At 52.8% G+C, this 25,413-nt stretch overlaps 3 protein-coding genes and 1 pseudogene across 3 annotated transcripts in view; 1 reads left to right on the top strand and 3 right to left on the bottom strand.

Moving 5' to 3' along the window:
• Positions 1-5,336, bottom strand: part of LOC134565394 (zinc finger protein 239-like) — a 103,520-nt gene extending 98,184 nt beyond the window's left edge. The window contains exons 1-2 of the mRNA XM_063424966.1: positions 5,265-5,336; positions 4,070-4,105 (exon numbers count right to left, since the gene is read on the bottom strand). The gene's annotated coding sequence lies outside the window, so the exon portion shown is untranslated. The remainder of the gene's footprint in view (positions 1-4,069; positions 4,106-5,264) is intronic.
• Positions 1-5,619, bottom strand: part of LOC134565410 (zinc finger protein 345-like) — a 69,773-nt pseudogene extending 64,154 nt beyond the window's left edge.
• The window catches only part of LOC134565370 (zinc finger protein OZF-like), a 270,401-nt gene extending 257,867 nt beyond the window's left edge, over positions 1-12,534 (top strand). Inside the window, exon 5 of the mRNA XM_063424911.1 lies at positions 12,317-12,534. Within this exon, the coding sequence (XP_063280981.1) occupies positions 12,317-12,533 (217 nt within the window). The 3' untranslated portion in view covers position 12,534. The remainder of the gene's footprint in view (positions 1-12,316) is intronic.
• LOC134565399 (zinc finger protein 239-like) overlaps positions 5,697-25,413 on the bottom strand; it is a 56,813-nt gene continuing 37,096 nt past the window's right edge. Inside the window, exon 2 of the transcript XR_010083895.1 lies at positions 5,697-6,695. The gene's annotated coding sequence lies outside the window, so the exon portion shown is untranslated. The remainder of the gene's footprint in view (positions 6,696-25,413) is intronic.

The raw sequence follows: 25,413 nt of genomic DNA, 5'->3' as shown, positions 1-25,413 counted from the left end.
TCTCTAGCTGGGGGGTGTTGGGCTCTGGCTCTGGGGCCTGTGACTCACACTGGTGCCACATGGGAACTGTTCCTCCTCATCTCCTCCCTTACCTCCCTTATCTCCTCTTGGAGTTCCTTAACCACGGCAGAGACCTGAGTCTGCATTGGGCCACTGATCATACTGTCAAAATTCCTAAGCTTGCTGGCTACAGAACCTACAGTATCTCGGTTGGTATCAGCATTAATCGTTGCCTTGAATGTGGTGTATTGAGATGGCCCTTTAGTTGCTAGATTCCACAACATTTGCCCTGTGCACCTGACTTTGTCAGGGTCATTGTCATGCTGTCAACCCCTCCCAAAAAGTACCTCCAGTATTGCCACTTCTCTCAGCTGTTGGATCCCTTCCTCAAATTCTTCCAGCACATTCTATGGTGGTGCTCCTGCATTCTGTCTCTGTGGACAAACCTCCCCCTTACACTCATTAAAAGCCGCTCCCAAAGGTGAAGGGATCCTTGCTCTCTTACAAATACCTGATTCACACCTGAGTCTTGGGTCAAGGGTCCTATATTCCTTGCCTCACCACCATCCAGTTGCACACCTCTACCCATAAGGTCCCAGACCCGAAGTAACCAGGCTGTATAAGGCTCACGTCCCTGTCGTGCAACAACGTTTTGCAGACTACGGAGATTTTCATATGACACGGACTCAGTGATGATCTCAACCTCTGCCTCCCCTGTGGGTTATGAGGAACCTCCTTTCTTATCCTTGTCACCTGGGTGCTCTGATTTCATCCCAAATTTCCACAGGGGCCACTGCTGCTGGCTGTGACTGCCCCTGTGCTTCAGCTGGAACCTGGACGGTTGTAATGTCTGTGGGTTCCACTGCTGCACCCTCAGTCTCTCCCTCTTCAGGGCAGGGGGAGGGTTTGCCACCAGCTGGGGCTGATGAGGCCAATGAGGCCACCACTAGGGTAGTGTGCTCCTTCAGCATCTGGCCCCTCTCCTTCACCAGAACTCCCACCCAATCTGGGTGGTTCATTTCTGAGGTGGGCTGCAGGGCAGGGTCAGGTGGTGGGGCAGCATCCCCAGTCTCTAGGGCAGTGTCAGGCTCCATGGCAGCATCCCCAGTCTCTAGGGCAGTGTCAGGCTCCATGGCAGCATCCCCAGTCTCTAGGGCAGTATCCTTATTCTCTGGGGTAGGTATCAGGGTGGTTATCCAGGTCAACCTCCCCTTATCTCAGAATATTAAATAGAATAGGCCTGTGAGCAATACCAGCCATTGTATGATATCATTAGCATTCAGAGAAGATTTAAACCCTTCAAAAACAGGTGGAATAGACCCAAAGAGCTGAGTGAAGGGTTGGGAAAAAAATTCCTCTGGTGTCATTTCCTTACAATAGGTACCATTGTTAAAGTAACCCCACAAACAAACACTTAAGAGTGTGATAGCCCTGTATCCATGTGCCTGCCTTCCAGAGGAAGTCACAAATCCATTAATTCCTCACCTTATTAACCCATAGTGCAAACTGGATAACAGCCACAGTAGCCTTAGTTATAGGGCCCATGTTTAAATAAGGGCCTGCAAATGGCAGAAACACAGCCACAACCACAGGCCACCCAAACCAAGGTAAGCTAGACCACATGATGCTATTTAGGGAGGTTTCTATACCCAGTGCACAAGGTCACTCAAGAACTGTTATTCCTTTATCTCTCAATGCCCTCAAGCCCCACAGTGGGCGCCAAAAAATCTGTCCTGGTTTGAAAGACAGTTATCTGCTAGGAAGGGGCAGGACCTCTCTAGAGATGGAGAATTCAAATCCCCTCCCTCCAAATTATTCTAATTTCGAAAATTAAAGGGGCTTTCAGGCAGAGGTATGGAGATAGGAATAACAGTTCTTTACTAGTATATATGACACCACAACAAACAAACCACAACTACAGCATTAATAATAAACAGAACCTGGAACCTCGAGGGCTTTCTTTCACAAAAACCCGGGGCAGTTTGATCTTGGTGGCCCTGCAGGACTTCGAGAGGCTGAGCTGGAAGGGTGGAAAGTCCCAGGCTGGTGGATGAGATCAGAAGCTCTGCGCTGGTTGCTGGAGCAGAGGGATGTCCCGGCAGGGATGGCAGGGCAGGGCAGGGCAGTGCGGGGCTACAGAGTAGCAAAAAGCCTCAAAGCAGCGCTGAAGAAGCCGCAGCAGCAGCGGGAGGGCCGGCCCGGCAGGGCAGGGGGAGGTGAGCTCAGGGTTCAAGGGCACACGAGCAGATGGTGGTCGATTCTCCAAGACCAGACAGGGTGGTGACAGTGAACTCCTGCAGCGAGCAGCAGCCTGGCTGTTCTCTCTCTCATGCCCAGAGCAAGAGAGCGAAGCTGCCCCCAGCCCTGTCCCTTACCTGCCCCCACACCTCGCATTATCTCTGCCCCCGCCCCGAGAAATGTTGGAACGAAACAAAAGCAAAACAACAACACGGAGGCAGGAGGTCTGCAGTGAAAGGCTGCTCCCCAAAAAGAGGGCGAGCCTGTTTATTTCTTCCATTTTTATACATTTGTGGGTCTGGTTATGGATTGGCTTCTGGGGTTACTACCCCTTCACCCCACTGCCCACACCAGCGGTCAAGCAACATGATTTTCAGGCTAGAACTATGTAGACAAAGGACAGTGAACAAAAACAAGAAAGGTTGTTTGTGTTCCAAAGTGTGAGAAAGTGAAAAACTGACCCTTAATATTGTACAGAAACTAAAGAACTCACTCCATGTTATGAACAAGTAGAAGCCTTTAAAAAAACTCCAAAAAACCAGGGCAACGGAGAAACTCCCAAAGAAGTGTAGCCAGGTGCTATAACTCCCTACAACTACCCAGCAGTTAGTTTCCTAGCAACTTAGGGGAAAATTCTGTAAGTAAAAAAAAAACAACTCTTACCCCCAACAGGAAGAAATTGGAAAGGACTAGAGAGGAGGGAGAGAAGAGCAGGGCCCGTCAAAAACAGTTTCTCCCCAAGCTGAGGAGAACAAGACAAACAAAATTAAACCCTCCAGATTTCCCCGCTCTCTGAGCTGAAGCTGGCTCCAGCCTGGATGGGCAGACTGACAGCACTGGGAAAAGGGCTTATAACTATAAAATTATAAAGATTAATTATAAATTATTCATAAAAATATTATAAATTAATAATTATAAATAAATTTATAAAAATTTAAAAACTAATTTATAAAACAGCAGCAAGAGTGGTACCATAAATACTGATGAGAGTCATGCAGGGACATCCCACAGAAGGCTCTGAATTGGAAGGGATCCACAAGGATTGAGTCCAGCCCTTAAGGTAACGGCGCGTGTGGGGTCAAATCACACACTGACATTATTGGCACCTCGTACCATCCAAGGTAACATTCACAGGGAAGCACTTGTTTGTAGTCTGTATTCACAGTGTTATACCAATATAGATACAAAAGCTATTTATGAAAGTATAAATACAGGGTAAGAAAAAGGAATTAGAAAACTGTTTCCATAGTGTTATATCTACATATATATATAAGCTTAGCATATAAATATATAGTGCAAGAGAAACAGGATGATTCCTGGAGTGGCTCCAGAAGGAGAAAGAAACCCCCAGCCCAATCCCAGGCAGCCACACATCAGCTTCCACATCATCTCCCCTTCCTGCAGGTTCATCCCCAGGAGACCAGGCCCTGAGGTGACCCTGAGACCAAATCCTGAGATGTTCATGAGACCAGACCCTGAGGTGACCCTGAGGTCAGTGCAAGGCAGACACTGTGGATGAGGAAGGACATCCCGGGGTTTGGGGAAGGAGCAAAGCTGTGACTGCCCAGCACACAGAAGGTGCTTTGTCCATCCCCTGTTACAGGGGAGTTTGGGGTCTGCTGCACAGATAGGGCATCGGATTTGAGCAGAAAATGCTCCTGAGTTTATTCTCAGCCAGGAAAACACACTCTGCATCACCCAGGACAGGAACCCTGCAAGGAGGAGCAGAGACAATGCTGGCACCACAAAAGGACACTTTCTGCCCCATCCCCTGCCCATCCCCCAGGCCCTGACAGACCCCCCAGGCCCTGCTCAGCTCCCTGGGACTCACGAGGAGTTGAAGCTGCTGCCGTCCTCCCACTGGAGCTGCTCCCCCCATCTGCACAGCCCGAGCCAGTAATCGACGTTCCCACTGAGGCGGAAGAGAAACTCCTGGGAAGCAGAGAGGAGCCGGCAGTGGGAGCTGCACCCCCGGCCCAGGAGCCCCCCAGGCTCCCCTCGGCCACCCCACACCCCCCCAGCCCCTCCCTCACCATTTCCTCATCCCTGAGCACGGCCAGGGAGGCCCCGAGCTCAGAGCACCGAGCCTGACCCTGAGCCCAGGTGCGCTGATCCTTCCAGGGGAAGGAGCAGGTCCTGAGGGACCCAATCCACCCATCAGGACAGGCCAGCAGCTGCCCAGTGCCAGCAGCAACTGGAATATTTGTTTGTCCTCCCCCTGCAGAGGGAAGAGGAGAAGGTGAGGATTCCCCTCCACAGGCAATCGGGACCCTGCTCTGTCCCGACGGGCTGGGCTGAGGCAGCTGCCCCTCCCTTACCTGACCGCACAGCCAAGGCCAACACCAAAGCCAGGACCAGGAGCACGAGCAGGGCCAGGACCAGGGCGACCTTGGGATGGGATCTGAACCTCTCGCCTGGAGCAGTAAAGAGCCGCTGGCCGTGAGGACGGGGCTGTCCTGAGCAGGCCCAGCCCTCACATCCCCCCACCCAACACCCAGGGAGCACAGCAGGGACCCCCCATGCTGTGTGCCCCTCACTCAGCCGGCAGCAAGAGAGGCAAGGGACAGGGACACAGCCAGGGCCAGGGGACAGCCGGGGCCACAAGAACTGCCCAGAGCCGGGAGCAGCCGGGGGTGTCTGTCCCGGCCACTGCAGGAGCCCAGCAGAGCATGAGGGCTCCTCCAGAGCCCTGCAAAGAGCCACAGCCCTGCCAGCCCTGTGCACCTGCCGTGACTCTGTCCCCTCCCTGCAGGCCACAGCCGGCCCTGCACTCACCCAGGAATTGTCGGAGTTTCTTCCGTGCGTTCACAGCTTCTGATCTGTTCTGGGAGTTCGGGGGCTGCTTCGCACTCCCAGTGCTGGAGCAGAACTCATTCCCCACATCTTCATTCACCGCACACTCAGCAGTGGCACCTTCCTGCTTAGGACAGGTGGCTTCTTGCGCCCGAGGCAGGTGTGAGCAGACGAGCCCCGGGCCGGGACCGGCGGTGACAGCGCCTGGGAGCTGCCGAGTGCCGGAAAGGAGCAGCTGCGGATCGGGCTCAGCCTCCCGAGGGGAAGAAGCGGCAGCCCTGTCCTGGCGGCTTGGAGCCCAGGGACACTGAGCCACGCCTCGTTCTGGCGCGCTGAGGGGCGACCGCGGCCCGTCCCGCTCCGCATTTCTCGCCTCAGGCCCAGCGCGGGCACGGCCCCTCACGGGGCTCTTGGGCCATGGAGACGCCGCAAAGGGCGGGAAGGGTTTTCCTTCAGGGCAAGGGGGGCTGAGAGCCTTCCGCGGGCAGAGCCCGCCCCTCGCTGCCATTGGCTGATTGTGCCGTCACTCCTTGTTCTCGCGCCCTGATTGGGCACAGCCGGCATGGGCGGAGCGCGTGTGCGGGCCCGGGAGCGGCGGCAGCGGCCGGAGCCCGGTGAGGCGGCGGCGGAGCTCGGAGGCGGCCCCAGCGCAGGTGGGAGCCGCGCTGGCTTCTGGCGGGGCTGGGCCATGGCTGCGGGCGAAGGGGGCGGCAGGGGGCTGTGGCGGGTTCCTCGTGCCGTGTGGGCGCCGTGTTGGCCGTGGCCTGAGGGCGCCGCGGGAGCGGCTGCCCGCGCTCTCCTTCCCGCCGGGGCCTGGGCAGGAGCCGGGGCCGGAATCCGAACCCCTGGATTTCTTTCTCAGCCTTTTCCAGCCCAGGTGTCTGCAGCTATTCCCGGGGCAGTGTCTGGGGTGGATGTTGGTTGGTGTTTGCTGATGGTGGTTGATGTTCTGTTGATGGTCGTTATCTCTGTGGGTATCTTTTGGGCTCTTCCCAGTCTGTTGAGATGTTAAACTCATCTCTGTTGAACGCTGTAACATCCCTTAAATAAACCCCTTTAAAGTTCCTTTCCCCAGGGCAATGGGAAACCTAGCCTGAGTAGAGAAGTAAAATAAAAAATAGTTTTAAAGTTGGTATATTTTCCACCAATCCAATCCCCCCAGCCCAGTGTGTGAGTGTGACTGAGCCCCAGAGTGGAATTGTCCCCTTGTCTTCCCCAGCCCTGTGGCAGTGCAGGCACAGCAAGCACTGAAGCTGCAGCAGTGGCAGCAAGGATTGTCCCCAGTGGCAGGAGGTGGCCAAGGAGGGTGCCCAGGCAGAGCATTCCAGCAGAGGATGTGTGGGCAGGCCCAGGGGCTTCCCCCGCTGTGGAGCCCTGGCTGCTGCTCCCTTGCCTTCAGTGCGGGCTCAGTCGTGGCCTCCCATCCTCCTGGTGCAGCCGGGCAGTCCAAATCTCCGGGGCTGCAGAGCCCTGGAGCCCAGGGTGAGGGGTCCCCCCGTGTTCAGCTGTGCTGGGGCTGTTTCTGTGCTCAGGGACACTTGGGATGGGCCACGGCACTTGGCCACCAGTGGGGCTTCTTCCCACTCCTGAGGCAGGACCCGATGTCCTGCTTGGATCTTGTGAACAGCAAAGTCCCAAGGCAGGGGCTGTGCCAGCCGAGCTTCCTGTGGGAGAGATTTCACAGGAGACAGAATTGTGGCCACAGACTGCTTTAGATACACATCCCTTATGTCCAGCCTGCTCTAGGTGGAGAATTTCCAGGGTAAGGAATTCCAGTCATCAGTTCCAGGGGAGATAATGGAATATCTGCCCTGGATCTGGCTATAATTCTTGCCAAAGCCAATGCCAAAAACCATACCCGTGGCATCTTGGTTTCTGTCACCAGTTTCCAAAGGTGTTTCTTTATTTCCCATTTATTCTTTCTACCTGACCTGAGCTCGGGGGGTGCCAGGGGTTGTGGAGGTCCCATTGTATTCCTAAAGCTGCCAAAACCCCCTGAAGGATCTTTCCTGTAAAATGAGTTCCAAATCCCACTCCATTGCTTCCACAATCCCTTCTCTTGGAAGTATTTGTTTTAGCAATACCTTACTAAGTGATGCAGTGGTTTCTGAAGCAGTCAGTATTTCTTTTGCCCCCTGTTAGCTGCCGTGCTGTTAGCAGAGGATATTGGAGCCTTCCTGCTCAGGGCATTTCAGTCCCAGGCTCTCACAAGCACACACAGCTCTGCCGGCTGAGCTGACCCTGCGGGCGGCAACCTGTGCTTTGTCTGATTCCCTTTCCTCAAGAACAGCGTGTCTTGGAACTCTTTTCCCTTCTCCTGCCCTTGAAGACCCATCCATAAACCGATTTTTTCCCTCAGGCCAGGGAATGTCTCCTAAATGTCTCCTAGCCTGGGTGCAGAGCTGTGTCTCTTGAATGCAGTCCTGGGTTTCTTCCCAGCCCCTGTGCAGGCTGTTCAAACAGGAGGCTGGGTTAAACCCTTCCCCTGTCCTCAATTCTGAATGCTCCTGTGCCACTGAACAAGTTTCACACTGGAATAACCGAGCACTGCTCATCCATTTAGAGGCTCTTGTGGTCACCAAAGCTTTGACTTGGTGCCAGACTTTTAGAGATCCTCCTGCCATCAGCTGTCAGGCCTCAGTTCCCATTAAAGCAGTGGCTGCACAATTCTGCAGACAATGAGGCCCCTCTCTGGCCGCTGGGTTCAACATTTTAGCCCAAGAATTCCTTTGGCAAGGCCCTGTTTAACACCCACATACAATTCAAATTCTTTTTCCCTTTATGGGTGGGCCAGAACAGGAAACTAAGTTAATCTGTTTTTTAGCACTTGAAAATTCTGCTTTCCTTCTGGTCTGCATCCATCCAGTTTCTTGACTGCTAGGAGAGGAGTGTTGTAGGGAGAGATCCCTGGCTCCCAAAGCCCTGCCTTTAAGAGGGGCTCAAGAACAGGCTGTGAGCCCTTCCTTCCCTCCCTAGGAATAGGGAATTGCTTTTAGACCCCACTTGTCCTGGTTGCTTGAGAGTACTTTGGAGAGGCTGGGTATGGAATTTCCCCTCTTTCCCTGGGGCTGCCCAGACTTGTGGGTTCACTTCAGCCTAGGCCTTGCCAGACATTTGACACAAATGACCCACAGAATGAGCCTCTGTATCACCTTTTACAATCTTAATTTGCATTCCCAATTTAGCCATCCAATCCCTTCCCAGTAAATTACAATCACATTTAGGAGGAAAGAAAAATTCCTGCATTTCAAACCCTGTCCACAAATTGGACAGTTGTCAAATTGTCCACATCTGCTTATAGTGGTTGAGTAAAACACAGCCACTCATCTTTCCCACTTATCCCTTGAATAATCAAAGACATTTTTGGCATTTTTACACCCTTAGGTCTAAGATTGAGAGTGGCTGGGGAGGCTCATGTGTCTGTGAGGAAAGGCCTCCTGTGGATCCGGAGCCCCCCTGGATGTTCTCCAGGGCTGCAGTGTGGTGGGTCCCTGGTGTGATGGGAGCTGTGCCAGCCCTGCCAATGCCTGTGCATGCAGGGCTGGCCTTGCTGGTGCTGAGGGTGCTGCTGTGTGTGCTTGCAGTGTCCTTGTGGGCTGCAGATGGAAGCTGCTTCCTTGCCAGGGGCTGTTTGGGTGGGCTCTCCCCTGCCGAGGAGGGCAATGCCTGTGCCAGGTGCTTGTGGCCGAGCCCGTCCCCTGGGTGCTGGGGCCCCCTTGGGCCCTGGGGTTGATCCCTGGGGGCTGTAGAAACTGTGCCATGGCCTTTGCCTTCAGCTTGGCCTTTTCCTCCTCCCTTCTTGCATTGCCCTGCTGTGCCTTTGTGCCCAAGTGCTGCAGGGGCTTCTTGTGCCCGTCCTGCAGCCCCCCTGAGTGCCTGTGGGTGCTCATCCTGTGACAGCTGCTGAGCTTTCTGCAAAGCCATTCCTTTCTGCAGCAACCCAAACCAAATCCCTCAAAGAAAATCTCGATCCTTGCAGGAATAATGCCAATTTCCCAGCTGTTCCTTCCTGCTGGTCCCTGTGCTCCCCCTGCCGTGCCCAGCCCGTATCCCAGAGGCGGTGCCTGTCCTGCCGCAGTGTCCCAAGGCGGCTCCCCCGGCGGGCAGGGCCGGCAGCTCCCCGGGGCCGGGCAGCGGCCGGGGCGTCCCGCAGCCTCCTGGGGGCCGGGGGCCACTGCCGGCCCTGCCCGGGGGGTGCTGGGCTCAGGCAGCGCCCAGCACTGAGCCCCGGCTGCCCCACAGCCCCGGCCCAGCCCCGCAGGTCCCCACAGGCCCCCAGCCCGTGCTGCCGGTGCTGCCCCTCTGTGCCCGCTCCTGCCGCTGCCAGCACAGAGAAACCCCCTGGAATCCTGACCTCCTTCTTTTCCTGCCCTGGAAACCAGGGATACAAAGGATCTGCATCAGCTATCAAATTTTGAACCTAACCCCCTGGTGAAAAACGTCCTAGCCCTCAGTATTTTCCTTTTCCTCCTCTTTCCCATCATTCTTTTCCTTACCACAGAGATTCCTCCTGCTGCTTCTTGCCTTAACCACATTCCTGCACGCTCCCCTTCACCCTAACCCTTCCCAGCGCACCAACACCATCCATCCCCTGCTGTCTAAATCCCTTCTCCACTTCCCTTATTGCCCCCTGGGTGTCCATGTACTTAATGACCTCTGGGAGAATGTGCAAACTGCCTCAGCATTCTGCCAAGGGACCCTTCCGAGATCTTTTGGGATCATCATCCCTTTGGCCAGGACCCCTTCCTGGCTTTCCCTTTTGCACTCTGCATGGGTGCCCTGCCATGTTTCCTCCCTGAAGATGCCAGTGTCCTCACTGATGAGATTTTCAGTGCTCTCTCCGTGCTGACTCTTCCCAGCCCGCCTGATGTGTCCCTCGTCTGTCTCCTGGACACTCTCGGGTCCCCAATCAATCCCCGGTGCTGCCGCCACCCAAGGGAGCCGATCCCCCAAAGTGGGTGAGGCACCTTCATCTCCACTCCCTGCCCGCTGCCCCAGGGGGTGGAAGGAATTCTGGATGAGCCCCAAGGTGTGTGGGAAAATTCACATCAACAGAGGTTTGAGTGCACAAAGAAGGCAGAGGAGTCCTGTAAAAGTAATTTCATTTCTAAAAAAAATGGAGGGACCATGGAATATTTCCCATGGGGTCTTCCCAATTGTTGGAGGACCCAGCCTCCTTTCCATCCTAATTTTCCTGGCTGCATCTCCTTCTCCGTTTCACCAATATACTGAAGTAGTTGAGAGGTACAGCCTTCCCAATCCCCCTACTACATACCCCCCTTCCTATGCACCCCACTTGTGTGTAGGTAACGATATTCACAGCTCTGTTCAGTCTTTGTTCCTCTTCTGGAAGTTCATGAATTCAGCAGGACCTTGGCTGAGGAGCAGTCTGTGTGGTCAGTTAATAACATTTTGTGGCACTGATGGCTTCTTCTGTCCCTTCCTTATGTACAAGTGCCTATCCCAATCTCCAAGCAGGTTCACAGCATCTGTTTGTAAAGACAGTTTCCTCTTCTTCCTTTCCTGGGGGTCCCCCGTTTGCGGGACATCCCCCCTGGAGCAGGGTGCCCGCCTTGCTGCAGCCCCGCCCCTCGGGCAGCGCTCAGCCAATCAGAGGTTGGGGCGGTGATGACTCACCAGTTGCCAGGTAGACCCGCAGCGCCCAGTGTTCCCCACCCAGACCCCACCTGCCCCCCCCGGGCCCCAGCGCCCCCCCTTGAGGGGAATTTGGGGAGGTGGGAGGGGGGAGCGCCAAGGCCAGGCCCCCCCGCGCTGTGGTGGCGGGAGCGGCTGCAGTGGGGAGCGAGTGCGGGCGGGAGCGGCCGAGAGCCCAGCGCTGCCCCAGCCCGAGCTGCCCCAGCTCCATGGCTGCCCCTGCGGTGGGATGCTGTGGGTTTTGGGGGAAGAGGGAGGCGGCAGTGGGTGCTGGGCCTGGGGGCAGGAGGCGAAGGGAAGGAGAAGGAGGGCTAAAAACCAAAATGGTTAAAGGATGCACGTGGAAAGTGAAGGTGGGATTGTGCAGGAGAAGGAGGAATAGTAGGAGGAAGAGGAGTGTGAGGAAGAGGAGAAGGAGGATCAGGAAGAGGAGGCACCACAAGGTTTCACCCCTCCCTGGATCTGCAGCCTCCCCCCAGCCCCAGGAGTGTTGCCCCCCATATGCAGCAGGTGACGGGGGAAGAGATCTATGATTTTCATGAGAGTAGATCTTGGTCTTTCTGAGCTTTATTCGGCCAAAGTTTGATGCTTTTGTTTTCTGCAAGGGGCTGAGTCTTTATATTTTGGGGAGGGGTGGCGGTTGGCTGATTCTTAATGTTTCCAGAGTTCTTTATTTTTGTCTTGAATTTTGGAGGATTTTTGGGCTGAATCTTGGTGTTTTGGAGGTCCTTACCGACACAAGGTGCCCAATGACTTCTTGAAATGAACTTGGGCAAGGAGGAACCACCAGCCTAAGTCGCTCTTCTCTTGTTTTTTCCCCAAACCAGGATTTTTCATTCTCAAGGAGTGTCCGGATGGAGGAGGAGGAAAAGCCCCAGAGATCCTGCCCGAGGAGGGGCTGCAAACCCAGCGCAGGGAGCTGCAAGGAGGAAAGGCCCCCCCTGTGCCAGGAGGGCGGCCGGAGATGCAGGCGGAGCTCAGAGCTGGGGGAGAAGCCTGATGGACGGAAGAAGCCTCACAAGTGCTTGGAATGTGGGAAGGGTTTCAGGTACAGCTCTGACCTGATCCGGCACCAGGTGGTCCACACTGGGGAGAAGCCCTATGAGTGTGGGGAGTGTGGGAAGAGCTTCAGCCAGAGCTCCAGCCTGGTCCAGCACCAGAGGATCCACACTGGGGAATGGCCCTACGAATGTGGGCAGTGTGGGAAGGGTTTCACCCAGAGCTCTGCCCTGATCCGGCACCAGGTGGTCCACAGTGGGGATAAGCCTTACAAGTTTGTGGAGTGTGGGAAGAGCTTCAGCCAAAAGGGCCAGGTGACCCAACACCAGAGGATCCACACTGGGGAACGGCCCTACAGGTGTGGGGCATGTGGGATGAGCTTCAGCCATAGCTCTGGTCTGATTTGGCATCAGAGGATGCACACTGGGGAAAAGCCCTACGAGTGTGGGAAATGTGGGAAGAGCTTCAGAAGCAGCTCCACCCTGATGCAGCACCAGGTGATCCACACTGGGCAAAGGGACTACGCTTGTTTAGAATGTGGGAAGAGCTTTGGATTGAGCTCCAATCTGAGAAGACACCAGCACATCCACACTGGGCAGAGGCCCTACGAGTGTCCTGAATGTGGGAAGAGGTTTCAGACCAGCTCAAATCTCTTCCTACATCAGCGGATTCACAGGGAGGAGAGGCCCTTCCGCTGCCCCGACTGCGGGAAGGGCTTCAAGCAAAACTCACACCTCACTGTCCACCGGCGCATCCACACCGGGGAGAGGCCCTACGAGTGTCCCCAGTGTGGGAAGAGCTTCTCACATAGCTCAGCCTTCACCAAACACCAACGGAGTCACCACTAAGGGAAGCCCTGTGAGTGCCCCGAGAGCGGGAAGAGCTCCGTGCGCTGCTCCAGCTCCATCCCCCATGGGAGGATCGGCGTTGGATGATCCCCAGTGACCCCCGTTGGGCAGAGCCCTGGTGATCCCTGTTGGAATTACACCTGGCTGGAGGCTCAACATCTTCCTTGTCTTCCCGTAGGCACTTGGATGAACACAGGAGCAGGAACATCCCTGGGGACCCAGACCGACATTGGGAATTCCTTGGGAAGAGCGGATTTGTTGACTTTCAACCCCAGAAAATCTTTAGGGGTCAATGCTATCTTCTGGTGGCATCAAGGAATACTGGATGGTCTTGGAGGTCATTTCCTCAGGGAGAAAACCTCAGGGATTCTACAATTTTGATTTTCTATTGCCCAAGGGTGTGTTCCACAGCCAAATGGTGAAGGACTGGGGAAAACACCAAGATTTTTGAGGCAGTGGGGAGGAAACCCTTCCAAAAAAGGTTCTTCCCTCTGTAGGAGTCAGGGTCTGAGGGTCCCTGGTTTCGCCTCACGATCCTTCCTCAAGGATCCCCCCTTTCAAGGAAGGGATTGTGTGCAAGGGGCTTGGGCCTAAGCCACGGTGCGTTTGCCAAGCACTGAACTGCAGGTGTGTCCACTGGACCGGAGCTGGCTCCCGTGGGACCTTGCACAAAGACAATGGACAGCTGGACAGCCTGTGCTTACCAGCGGCCGGGCCAGACCTGCCTGGCCAAACCTGCCTGCTCTGAGCAGCTGCACCAGGTTCCCAGAGCCACGGGCCTCACCCCAGTGACTCTCGGGTGCTTCCCCCGCAATGGCCGGGTGCCCCCTCTTCTGAAATGACTGTAAAAGCTTAAAAGCCACCCCTCTGTGACTGACACTTTGAGATCTCCCCAACAAAGAGAAGGCGGTTGCATTGGCCGGACCCCACGCCACGAGGACGTCGCTCTGCCGTTGGTAGTTATATCCCCCTGCCCCCCTTTCCTCACTCTATTCTATTTTTCCTTTCTCATTCCCTCTACTGCAAGTGCTGTTGGCATTCAGTAGAGGTGCATTTGCAGTGTGATTAAACCCTGTCGCGGTGCTGATTTTGAAGCCCCTCGGCCTCACCCCGTGCCAGCCCAGGCACCGGAGCAAGTGTTAGAGGAGTTGCCCCTCGCAGCGATCGGAGAGGTCAACTCCGCAGGTTCTTTTGCCTGGGAGAAGCCTGCACACCAGCTAGATGTCCCAAGCGACGGAGCGGAGTGCAAGAAAGGAGGGCTCAGTCAGTCAACAGTCGAACAGAAACTTTACTTCATCAACAGCAACTAAGGGCTAGACTGAGCAGAGCTGAGCTGAGCCCCGAACAAAGGAGTGCAACAGCTTATAAAACCCTGGGGAAGGGGAGGAGAAATGGGAGTTCCCTCTTTGTGGTATCAAATCAGAAAATATCACTAGGGAGACAATGGGAGGAGTTGCAACCTTCGGGCCAATTGGGAACGAGGGGAGGGGTAACACAACCGCGGGAAAAGGGGGTAAAGTTACATGTAACTAAGAGGAGCTAAAAATAGGGACTTGTAGGGAGGATGTAACAACTCATGCATAACAATTAGGGGAGGGAGTACAAAGAACATACAATATAGAACCCATCATTTTAAAATTTTCCCAACTATTACACTTCTAAATCCACACCACTTGGTAAACCACTCCTATGTCTTTCATCTTTTCTCCGCCTCAGAACTCCCTCTCTTGTATCCCTCTTTCAGCACCCTCTCCTTCTTTCTTAAATCTTTCACCAAATCGTCTCTCTCTTCTGACCTTCTTTTCCTTATCCCATTCCTTCAGATCACTTGCCTTTCCTTCTCTCACAGTCCTGCTCTCTCTGGGGGGTTCAAAAGGGAAAAACATACAGTAAATGGGAAAAACCTAACAACCACACCACCACATCTCCCCCTTTTCTTTTATTTTTTGGCGGTAGAAGTCTTATTTCAAGTGTCCAAATTGAGGGGGGTCCACTAGATGTTTGGACTTCGGGTACGCTTCCGCGAACCATTGCTGCTGTGTGGGCCACTGTTCCTGAGGGAGGCTGTGCACTTCGTCTACGGTCAGCTCGAGCTGTTCCGCCTGCTCATCTTCATCCACGAAGCTTTCAGCCTCCTCGAACACCTCAGGGGCCTCTTCCACAGCTATTCGGTGGACTTCTACTTTCTTCGATGGGGATGTGGAGGATGAAATCAAATTCACTAACATTCTTTTCATCAGCCCGAGGCTTGCAACTGCTACTAACAGAACAAGTACAATTAACATAATGGTTTTTAAAATCGATCCCGTCCACCCGGAAATCCCCCATCCCTTGAATAGGTTGCTGAGCCAGTCCCCATACTCCTGTTTGATGTTTCCTATCATATCCTCCAACTGTTTGAGTGCTTCGCGAGTTCCCTTGGCCTTAGATGTTAAGTTAAAACAGCAGAGCCCCTCAAACTCCTCGCACGAATGACCGTGGAGGAGCAAGAGGTAATCGATTGCAGCTCTGTTCTGCAAAGTGGCCTGCCTGGTTATTTGCTCATCTTCCAGGAGGTTACTCAGGGCCTTTGAAGTTAAACGCGATTGTTTCGCTACCCAACACTCAAGGTGCCCCAATTCTCCGAGGGTTTTGGCAATGGCAACCCACGGTGCAAACACTGTGATTGCGATGCCTTTCGATTTACTCCAATGAATAATTTCCTCATCGCAATCATCGGCCAATTTTTTGAGGGTGTAATCTTCCCTCTTTTTTTGGGGGGCCAAATGCTGTGCACCATTTGTCATGTTTTCTTTGAGCCAATCTAGAATTTGTGATTTGTTGGGGGTGAACAACCCGAGGCGCCCGAAGGTGCACGGGCCTCCGGAAAGGTGAGAGGGGATTCCTGCCCAAGCATGGTCGCCACAGATTAAGAACACACTCTTAGGAAGCTTCCTCGGTTGGGCAAGGACAGCTTCAAAACTACTCACGGGCTCAGGAAGATGGCCTCTAGTGTAAACTTTACACCAGCTTGACTCCCGATAATGAGGCTTATATTGTCTGAAGTATTTGTCACTGAGCCTGTGTTCACCCTTAACGATATGGAAACAAAAGCTTGCCCGTGCCGAACCTAAGAGTTCCAATTCTTGTGGCTCCGAATCTAACTTTTCCAGAATGTTGAAATAATTAAACCATGCTGCCAATTTTCCCCTCTTCCAATGTCTAATTTTGTGGGCAAAGTGTCTGAGGGAAGCCGGCATTTCGGCTTCCTCAAACGGGATCCCCACCAGGCAGGAGGCCATCGGGTTCGCGGCACCTGCTTGATTCAAACAGATGTGGTCCTGGCCGAGTGACTTTGCCAGGAGGGCCCAGACGTTCTCCTGCGGTTGCGGGACGATCCACGCCTGGGCGACGAGCAGGAGACTGGCAAGGAGGATGGCTGCGTAGCTGACCATTGCGACGTTCACGGGTGGATGGATCTAAACAGAAGCTTATGAGAACAAATCATTACCAAGGGGGAAATCATCAATAAAGGGATCTTCCCGATTTCCTGACTGGCTTCCCTCCCCTGGGTCACCGGAACTGCGCCTTTTACGACGGAAGGCCGCAGAGGCGACTTGTGGCTTCTCTTCTTCCCGGGATTTGGCTCTCTTCTCAATGTAGGGTTTTACCCATCTGGAGGGTATCCACCTTGGTCCCGCATCAGTGGAGACGCAGGCGTACCCACGTCCCCACGTCAAAAGGGTAAGAGGACCCTCCACCTTTCCCGTTTCTGGAAACCTTACTGTTACTGGTGGGTGCTGCTCGCTCAGGTTCCAGTCGCGGTTGCTGTTGAAATGCCGCACAACGGGCGGGTCTGGCTTTTCATAGCTACAATTTAGAAAATTTAGCACATAAAGTGCTCGTGCCAATCTAATTGGAGGGATTTCAGCCTTCAGAACTGGTCTTTGTTGTTGGAGGACCCGTTTGATATTCTGATGGGTCCTCTCAACGATTGCCTGACCTGTGGGGGAGTGAGGGATGCCTGTCTTATGCTCAACTCCCCATTGCTGCAGGAACTCCGCAAGCTCCCTGGAAGCATACGCAGGGCCGTTATCCGTTTTAATACCCTTGGGGATGCCCATGAATGAGAAGGCCTGGATAAGGTGATGGATGACATGTGAGGCCTTCTCCCCTGCGTGCGCAGAGGCGTAGACTGCACCGGAGAACGTGTCAACGGACACATGCACGTATTGGAGTCTACCAAATGCCGCCACATGGGTGACATCGGTCTGCCAGATCTCACAGCTTCCCAGTCCTCTGGGATTGACTCCGGCGTGCATAGTCGGCACAGAGTGGGATTGGCATGACGGACACGAAGCCACGATTGCCCTGGCCTGCTGCCGTGTAATGTGGAATCAGCGGACCAGCGCCGGTGCATTTTGGTGGAACAATGCATGACTGAGCTGTGCCTGTTGGAAGATGTCAGGCAAAGGGGTCTTTGTCACAGGGGCAGCAAGAGCGTCTGCTTTCCTGTTGCCTTCCGCGACAAACCCTGGCAAATCAGTGTGTGATCTTGTGTGCATCATGTAAAAGGGATGCTCTCGGTGGGACACCAGCTTTATCAGTTTCGAGAGCTGCACATAAAGTGCGTTGTTGGAAACTTGCTGCAACACGGCCTGATCAGCTCTGGACACTACCCCCGCGACATAAGCGGAGTCGGTAACAATGTTTAGCGGTCCAGGAAACTTTTCTAATGCCCTGACGACTGCGGCCAACTCAGCGACTTGAGGCGACCCCTCAACTATCTCAACATCGCTGTCCCACTGCTGAGTTTTGGGATCCTCCCAAGTCATTACTGACCTGTGAGAAGCCCCGGACGCGTCTGTAAAAACAGTCAAGGCCTGGAGTGGTTTCCGGCTTTGGACACCTCTTAATGCCAATTTAAAATCTAGGTTCGAATTGAATAATTTGTGGGCCGGCCGGTGAATTGAAATTTGACCCGTAAAAGAATCCAGAGCAAATTGTAATGCTTCATTGTTTTGGAGCAGTGTTTCCAACATGGGTTTCGTAATTTGGCCCGACGACAATTTGATGGGGAGATGGATGCACTCAAAATCACATCCGGCCAACTCGCAAATGCGCGTACGCGCTTTGCGGATCAGCTCAGCCATGATCTCTTGTGGCTTCGTCAGTCTCTTGGGCCGATGATGGCTGAGAAAGACCCATTCTATGATCAGCAATGGGTCTCCCCTGCCTTGGCCCTGCGTGTCATGCTTCGGCTTACCTGATGTGATGGCCGAATCCCACTGAAAGATGACCCCATAAAGATGTGGGAGCTTACCCAACACCACAAAGCTGAAGGGCAGCTTGGGGTCACACCTGTGCGCTTGGCGTGATGACAACACCTGTTGCACCTTCTCCAATGCTGTCTTTGCCTCCGCGGTGAGCACCCTGGGAGAACAGAGCTCCTCTCCCCCTTTCAATAAATTGAAAAGAGGCGCTAGGTCTTCGGTGGAAAGACCCAGCCAGGGCCTCAGCCAATTCAACTCATCGCAGAGTTGATGGGCATCCGCAAGGGTTCGGACCGACGTCCGGACGTCTAATTTCTGCGGAACAATGGTCCGCCGTCCAATTTCAAGCCCTAGGTATTTCCAGAGTGGCATCCGCTGAATCTTCTCTGCCTGGAGTTCGAACCCTGCAGCAACTAACAAATCTGTCACACGGGTGAGGGTTTTTTCCAGTTCAGTTGTTGTTGGGGCGCAAACGAGGATATCATCCATATAATGGTGGATGATAGCCTCACCCGCGGCTGCGCGCACAGGACGCAGCAAGGAAGAGATGTACAACTGGCACATCACTGGGGAGTTCTTCATGCCTTGTGGAAGGACCCTCCAGTGATATCTCTTCCTTGGGGCCGCTCGGTTGATGGTGGGTACCGAGAAGGCAAAACGCGGCGCGTCATCTGGATGTAGGGGAATTTGGAAGAAACAGTCTTTCAGATCGATGACAGCCAGATTCCAATTTCGGGGCAACATGGCAGGGGATGGCATCCCTGGTTGAAGAGATCCCATGTCTTCGATCACATTATTAATTTGGCGGAGGTCGTGGAGGAGGCGCCAACGCCTTCCGTCACTCTTGCGAATGACAAAGACGGGCGAGTTCCAGGGGGAATTCGTTTCCACGATGTTTCCCTTCTGTAACTGCTCTTCCACGAGCTCCTCGAGCGCCTTTAATTTCTCTTTCGACAGCGGCCACTGATCAATCCATACTGGACTATCAGTTTTCCAATTCAGTTTGGGGATTGGGCGCTCCTCAGTGACCGCCAGGCAAAAACCCTGTGGGGGGTCTGGAATACTAATTGTGATCCCCCATTGGGACATGAGCTCCCTTCCAAGCAGGGGCCGTTCGTATTTGCAAACGAAAGGACGTGTAAAGGCCAATTGTCCTTTCGGCCCTGTGAATTTTACCATGTGCGATGATCTCCTTGCCAATTGAAAACCTCCTACTCCAGAAATATTCGCGGGCGCGTCTTCCAAGGCCAAATGCGACGGCCACTCCCGGGTGGGAATGATCGTCACATCCGCTCCCGTGTCAAAAAGCAAACCCTTATTGATGGACTCATCCCCAATGGACATGGTGCACTGTATAATAGGTTTCTCTTCTGTTATGACGTGCACTGTATTGATGGAAAGAGGTCTCGCATCTGGATACACCTGATACTGATCTGGTGAGGTGTGTGGGATGGCCTGAGCCACCACCTGTCCCTTGGGATGGAATGTTGGGGGATGAGTCGAACGCAGCCAGACATTGAAATACCTGGGGTCACCCTTATAGGTTCCTGGGTACACCTCAATGTCCTGCGGAGTGAGTTTGCAATCTCCAACCACAACGAACTTACCATTTTTGTGGAAAGGCCAGTCCTGAAATGCTGCACAGTCAACGCGGACTGGATACCAATTTGAGTCTCGCAAATGGACACTGTGCGCGAGCTGTAACCTGTAAGGTTTACAGAAAGGGGAAAATGTCACGTCCGGGAAATCACCCTCTTTTGAGGGCTGAGAGAAAGTCCAGTCTGGTGAAAATGTCATGCTCCGGTGACCCCCAAAGGCACTATGTGCCTTTTCCCCTGCACTGCCCACCCTGTTGGGGTCGTCATGCCGGGTGGGCCCGCACTCTCCCCCTAGTTTTTTTGAGAAGGGTCGGAACCCCCCTGTTGAGGTTGTGGGTTTGCCAGTCGGTTATATGGGCACTGGCTGACGAAGTGTCCTTTTTCGTGGCACAAATAGCATTCGCCACGTGCTGGCGCGGGCTTTGACGGTGTTGGCTTGCGAGGCTGCGGACGAGGGGTCACGTCCTCTGCCGCGTGCACTTGTTTGGTTCCCTGTTTGGTGGTAGTTGTGTGCTGCGCTAGAAAGGGAACCTTCTGCTGGCAGACTTGCAGCATCCTTTGTAGGGTCCGGGGCGGTTCTGGAGGGAGACTAAGAATGGCCTGCTTGCACAGGTTGTTAGCATTTGTAAAAACAATCTCCTCCAGAATTCCCTTCCTTGCTACACTATCAGTAACTTGTACCTCAAGAGCCCTGGACATCTTGTCTACGAAGTCTACAAAGGATTCGGCTTCCCCCTGTCTGATCTGGGTAAAAGGAGGAAGGGGTGCACGAGGCTGCATGGTAAAGAATGCCCTACAGGCCAGGTCACGAATCTTTGGCAACACCATAGATGGTATGAGGTGTGCCTGGATCTCAGGGGGCTCGAAAGCGCCCTCTCCCCCCAGCAATTCAACAGAGAGGGGGTTACCCTCTTCGTCGATTGCTGGGAAAGGCAGGTGCGGCAGTTCTTCCCGCAGGGCTTGCCTAAAAGCGGCAAGCCATAATTCAAATTCTGCTGGTGTCATGAGACACGAAAACAACTGTTTTAAATCCGCGGGGAGAACGGTCGCAGCCGCCAAATCTGCCTGGAGAAGGCCGCGGAAGTAGGGACTCTCTCTTCCAAACTCCTTGTGCACCTTGCATAGATCTCGAATCACACTTTGGGAAAAGGGTTGCCAATTTGGTTTTGGGTCGCCACCCTCGCGAGTCCTACGGTAGGTGACTGGTGCAGCTGAGAGACATGCTTCCGTGTTTCCCACACTGGTGTCTTCCGGCCCCTGACCATGGGAACCGGAAGAGGCAGCGTGGGAAATTTCATTACAAAATGGCCTTCTTCCTGGGCGGGGAGAGGTGCTTGGTTCCGCCCTTGGGGCGGGGCGAGAGGCAGAGGTGGGTGGAGCGCCAGCGTGGGAAGAGGGAGGGGTTTGGGCTGCCACCGAGGGAGGAGCTAAAGGGTAAGAGGGAGGGGTCGGAGGAGGGGCTATGGGCGTAGCAGGGGAGGGGAAAAAGGGGGCGGGTGTAGGAGAGGCCGTGGGGTAAAAGGGGTTGGGCTGGTAAAATGGGTTGGGCGGGTATGAGGGGGTTGAGTCAAGGAAAGGGTTGGGTTTCGGGGGAGGAGGACGGGGAGGAGGGGTAGGGGAATGGCGCGAACGGGCGCCATCTTGTGTGCCGCAGGCGCCATTTTGTGGCTCCTGTGACGCACTTAAATCAAACCTAACTTTGGGTTTACAACTGGGAGATTTGGGGGAAGGAGAGGGTCCCCGAGCCGCTTGTCCAGGGCGACTCGAGGATTCCTCAGCAGTCCGGACAAGACTGCTGAGGCTGGGGGATCGGGAATTCTGCCGAGAGCTTGGGCTGGCAGACCGATGGTCTGCAGCTCTCCGCAGAATTCCTTTTTGGGGAACACGGGGGGAGGGAGAAGGGGATCGGGAAACTGGGGCAGGTGGTCGCGATGGCTTCTTGTGCAGATGGGAGCTGCTAACAATCATCTTAATTTTAACAATCAAAAACATAAAATCCTGGGGACATTTGGCCGAATTTGCTGCTTTAACTTCAATCGCTTCCCAGTAACGGGGGTTCCTAACTAGCTCCTCTGAGGTGTTTCCAAACTGCATAAAAAGCCAGCGGACCAGCCTTTTCAATGAACCTCGGGAGAACGAAACTTTGTTCTCCTCCAACATATGAACTAAAACATAAAACACTCCTTTCTGGGTGGTGGAGAGCGAGGCACCCATCTCGCAGTTGTAATAAAACCACCCTCACCCAAGACCGGTATAACAAAACTCAAACGAAACTCAGAAAATGCCGCAACTTAAAAACCGGCAAACTTGCACTCCCTAAAGCCACTTCCCCCACCGGCGTGCGGCACGTCTAGCGTCCCCGAAAGCGACACTCTCTCTCCCCGCTCCGAGCACCTCTCGAAAGCCGGCGGGAGCACTCAAAGAAACCAAACTCGAACAAAAGAAACTAAAAACCACCCAGGCACGACCAACCCGAAGGCGAGGACAAAACCGTCCACCCCCCAGTCCCGTACGGGATCCCAGTTGGAGCCTCCCCCCGTGGCCAAAGGAGAGGGTCCTATGTGCGTGCCCCTGACGGAGGGTGCTTACCAACGGTCTCGGGGGTTTCTCCGCTTCCAAGAGACTCCACCGTGAGTGCGATCGATGAAGCTGCCTCTTGAGCCCGCGAGGAGCGCTCCTCCGAAGAGGCTGCTCGACTCGCGGTGGTGGGACTGCCCTGGATCTGTACGTCCCGGTACCCACACCTGGTGCGGGTACCGCCAATCCTTCCGGGGGCCACAAAGAGGGAAGACAAGAGCCTCCTCGGAGACTCGAGGCTTCACCTCAGGGCCCCACGTTGGGCGCCAGCCACTTGTCGCGGTGCTGATTTTGAAGCCCCTCGGCCTCACCCCGTGCCAGCCCAGGCACCGGAGCAAGTGTTAGAAGAGTCGCCCCTCGCAGCGATCGGAGAGGTCAACTCCGCAGGTTCTTTTGCCTGGGAGAAGCCTGCACACCAGCTAGATGTCCCAAGCGACGGAGCGGAGTGCAAGAAAGGAGGGCTCAGTCAGTCAACAGTCGAACAGAAACTTTACTTCATCAACAGCAACTAAGGGCTAGACTGAGCAGAGCTGAGCTGAGCCCCGAACAAAGGAGTGCAACAGCTTATAAAACCCTGGGGAAGGGGAGGAGAAATGGGAGTTCCCTCTTTGTGGTATCAAATCAGAAAATATCACTAGGGAGACAATGGGAGGAGTTGCAACCTTCGGGCCAATTGGGAACGAGGGGAGGGGTAACACAACCGCGGGAAAAGGGGGTAAAGTTACATGTAACTAAGAGGAGCTAAAAATAGGGACTTGTAGGGAGGATGTAACAACTCATGCATAACAATTAGGGGAGGGAGTACAAAGAACATACAATATAGAACCCATCATTTTAAAATTTTCCCAACTATTACACTTCTAAATCCACACCACTTGGTAAACCACTCCTATGTCTTTCATCTTTTCTCTGCCTCAGAACTCTCTCTCTTGTATCCCTCTTTCAGCACCCTCTCCTTCTTTCTTAAATCTTTCACCAAATCGTCTCTCTCTTCTGACCTTCTTTTCCTTATCCCATTCCTTCAGATCACTTGCCTTTCCTTCTCTCACAGTCCTGCTCTCTCTGGGGGGTTCAAAAGGGAAAAACATACAGTAAATGGGAAAAACCTAACAACCACACCACCACAAAACCCATGTCACTCGAGTACTTTTTGCACTCTGAGATCACACGAACCTATCACGATTCCTGCTTGGATCGTGACATTAATCATATTTACGATTGCTTTAGCTTGATCTGTGGAAATATGAAACATTACGTAAGTGCACAGGTACTCTGATGAAAAATGCACGGCTCTTGTTAAGAACTGACAGCAATCAGGAAAATTCAGGTACAACAACTAAGATTATTTCAGATGACAGGCATAATGACTGTTAACGATAAGACACGTGAAGTTGGATGATTATTAAACACTAAAAGACTGTACCATCACCCCAGAGTCTGCAAAAAGCTGACAAATCTCTTTCCAGTGGGGACTCAGACATCCTTTCCCAGGTAAGGTGCTCAGGTCCACTCCAAAGATCGGTCTGGCTGTCATTTTATAGGGTCAAATTGCCAAGTCAAAGTGACTTGAATCTAGTTTTGATGCAGAAAACATCTGGGCTTGTTGGCAAAACATCCATCCAGGTAGAGTCAGGGCCTGGCCAGGGCTCAGGCTCTAAACTGGAGTGAGGTCCCTAAATACATTTCTAAAACAAAGATCTTAACAGTAGAAGTTATGAAATGCTTAAGCAGTTAGAAAATAAAAAAGAAGGATTTCAAAATGACATGTGTCTTTTTGATAATTAGAAATGTTACAGCATATGAGAAGTCAGTTATAAATACAGAAAATTAACAAATTCACATGATGTAATCAACTGATCAGCACCAATCATCTTAGGAACTTGAGATAACCCATTTCTAAAGAGTCATGTACTTATGACCTTGAGATAAAACACAGAAAAACACCAAAACAGCTCACAACCAATAACAGCCTCGATGTAGAATTGCCATGACTTTTCTGTGTTATCTACGGAAGATAAAACAGCAGAGATTGTAATGAATAATAAAACCTTTCAGGAAATCAAGGGTCCAACTAAGTGTATCTTCTTCCATCCACAGACAGGTGTTCATCAGTGTCTCATCACAGCTGTTTCAGTCTTATCTCTAAGAGAAAATAACTAAACTTTGCTAATTAGATAAGCATATTTTCACAAAACCTAGGATAATTTTTAAATTGAACAAAACTTAAACTTGATATGGATAAATTTTGGCAAAAAGAGTCTCAAATTGTATTAGCTTAATAAAACTTCCATGTAACAGAACTTTAAATTAATAGAATATAAACCTAATATCACTTAAACCTTACAAAACTTAACAGAACTCAAAATTAATCTAAGCTTAACAGGGGCCTAAACTTAACAGAACTTAAAACAACATAATTTAAAAGCACCAATGGGTTTTGTAATATACTGTCAGATCTCCTTTTCTCTACAAACCTGGATCATTAGAAGTAAGGCAGGCTGTGGGTCAGGCAAGGCTCTAATTATTCGTTTGCATTCCTCGTTAACATTGACAAAGGCAAAATTTGGAAGCAGCTAAAGACGTGCCAGGTCATCCTTGCATTGTTTCTCTGTCACATCTGTTGGGCGATCTACAAATGTGAGATGTGGCTCTGATGTTCCTTGCTTTATTGCTGTAGATGGTGGCATGGCGAGGAGCCTCTCATCATCCCGGTGCCCCCCGCTCCCCCCTCTCTTTGCAGCACCTGAGGGATGTGAGACTGAGGGGGCAGAAGCGGGGCCTGGGGGATTTTTAGGTGTTGTGACATCAGGGGGTTGTGATTGTCTCATTCTGATTTCAGGGTGTGTAGGATCTCTGGATGCTGAGAATTTTGGACTCTCTGTGCTGATGGGCACTGACCCCCAGGGAAGCACTGCGTTTGACCTGAGGCCTTGGAACAGGCTTCCAAAAATGGGTGATAGCACTGACATCACAGGGGTGTAGTTTGAATTGGAGGTGTGCTGTAACACAGAGTGGAAAAATCAGAGTTTGGGGTTTTAGTATATAGTGATACAGAGAGAGAGCAGGATGGAGGATTTGGATCGGTTGTCATTTTGCCCCTTCTTCTCCACCTTCTTCTCCATGGGTTTGGGCGGTTTCTTTGATTGGGTAATAAAGTCTGCATTGCGGACCATGGGTGAAGGGTCTTTGGGTCAAAAATAGAAATCATTTGAGTGTCACTTTTTAATTGGATGATTTGTCCTTGAAAAGAGCAGGTAGAGATAGAAAGAGACTGTCCATTTTGTGCTTAGCTAGTTAGTGTGCAGAACTCACGGCTTGTGAGGCTGTAATGTAGGTAAGAATTAATAAAATCCTGAGTCCAAATACTAAAACTGTGTCTTCTGTGCTCCAATCCCGGCACTGGCAGAGGCTGAAAAGAAGCCTGAACCTCGATAGGGCTGCTCCCCATGGCAG

Source organism: Prinia subflava, unplaced genomic scaffold (assembly GCF_021018805.1).
Source record: "Prinia subflava isolate CZ2003 ecotype Zambia unplaced genomic scaffold, Cam_Psub_1.2 scaffold_47_NEW, whole genome shotgun sequence".
NCBI lineage: Eukaryota > Metazoa > Chordata > Aves > Passeriformes > Cisticolidae > Prinia > Prinia subflava.
This window is presented reverse-complemented; position numbering and strand designations above follow the sequence as displayed.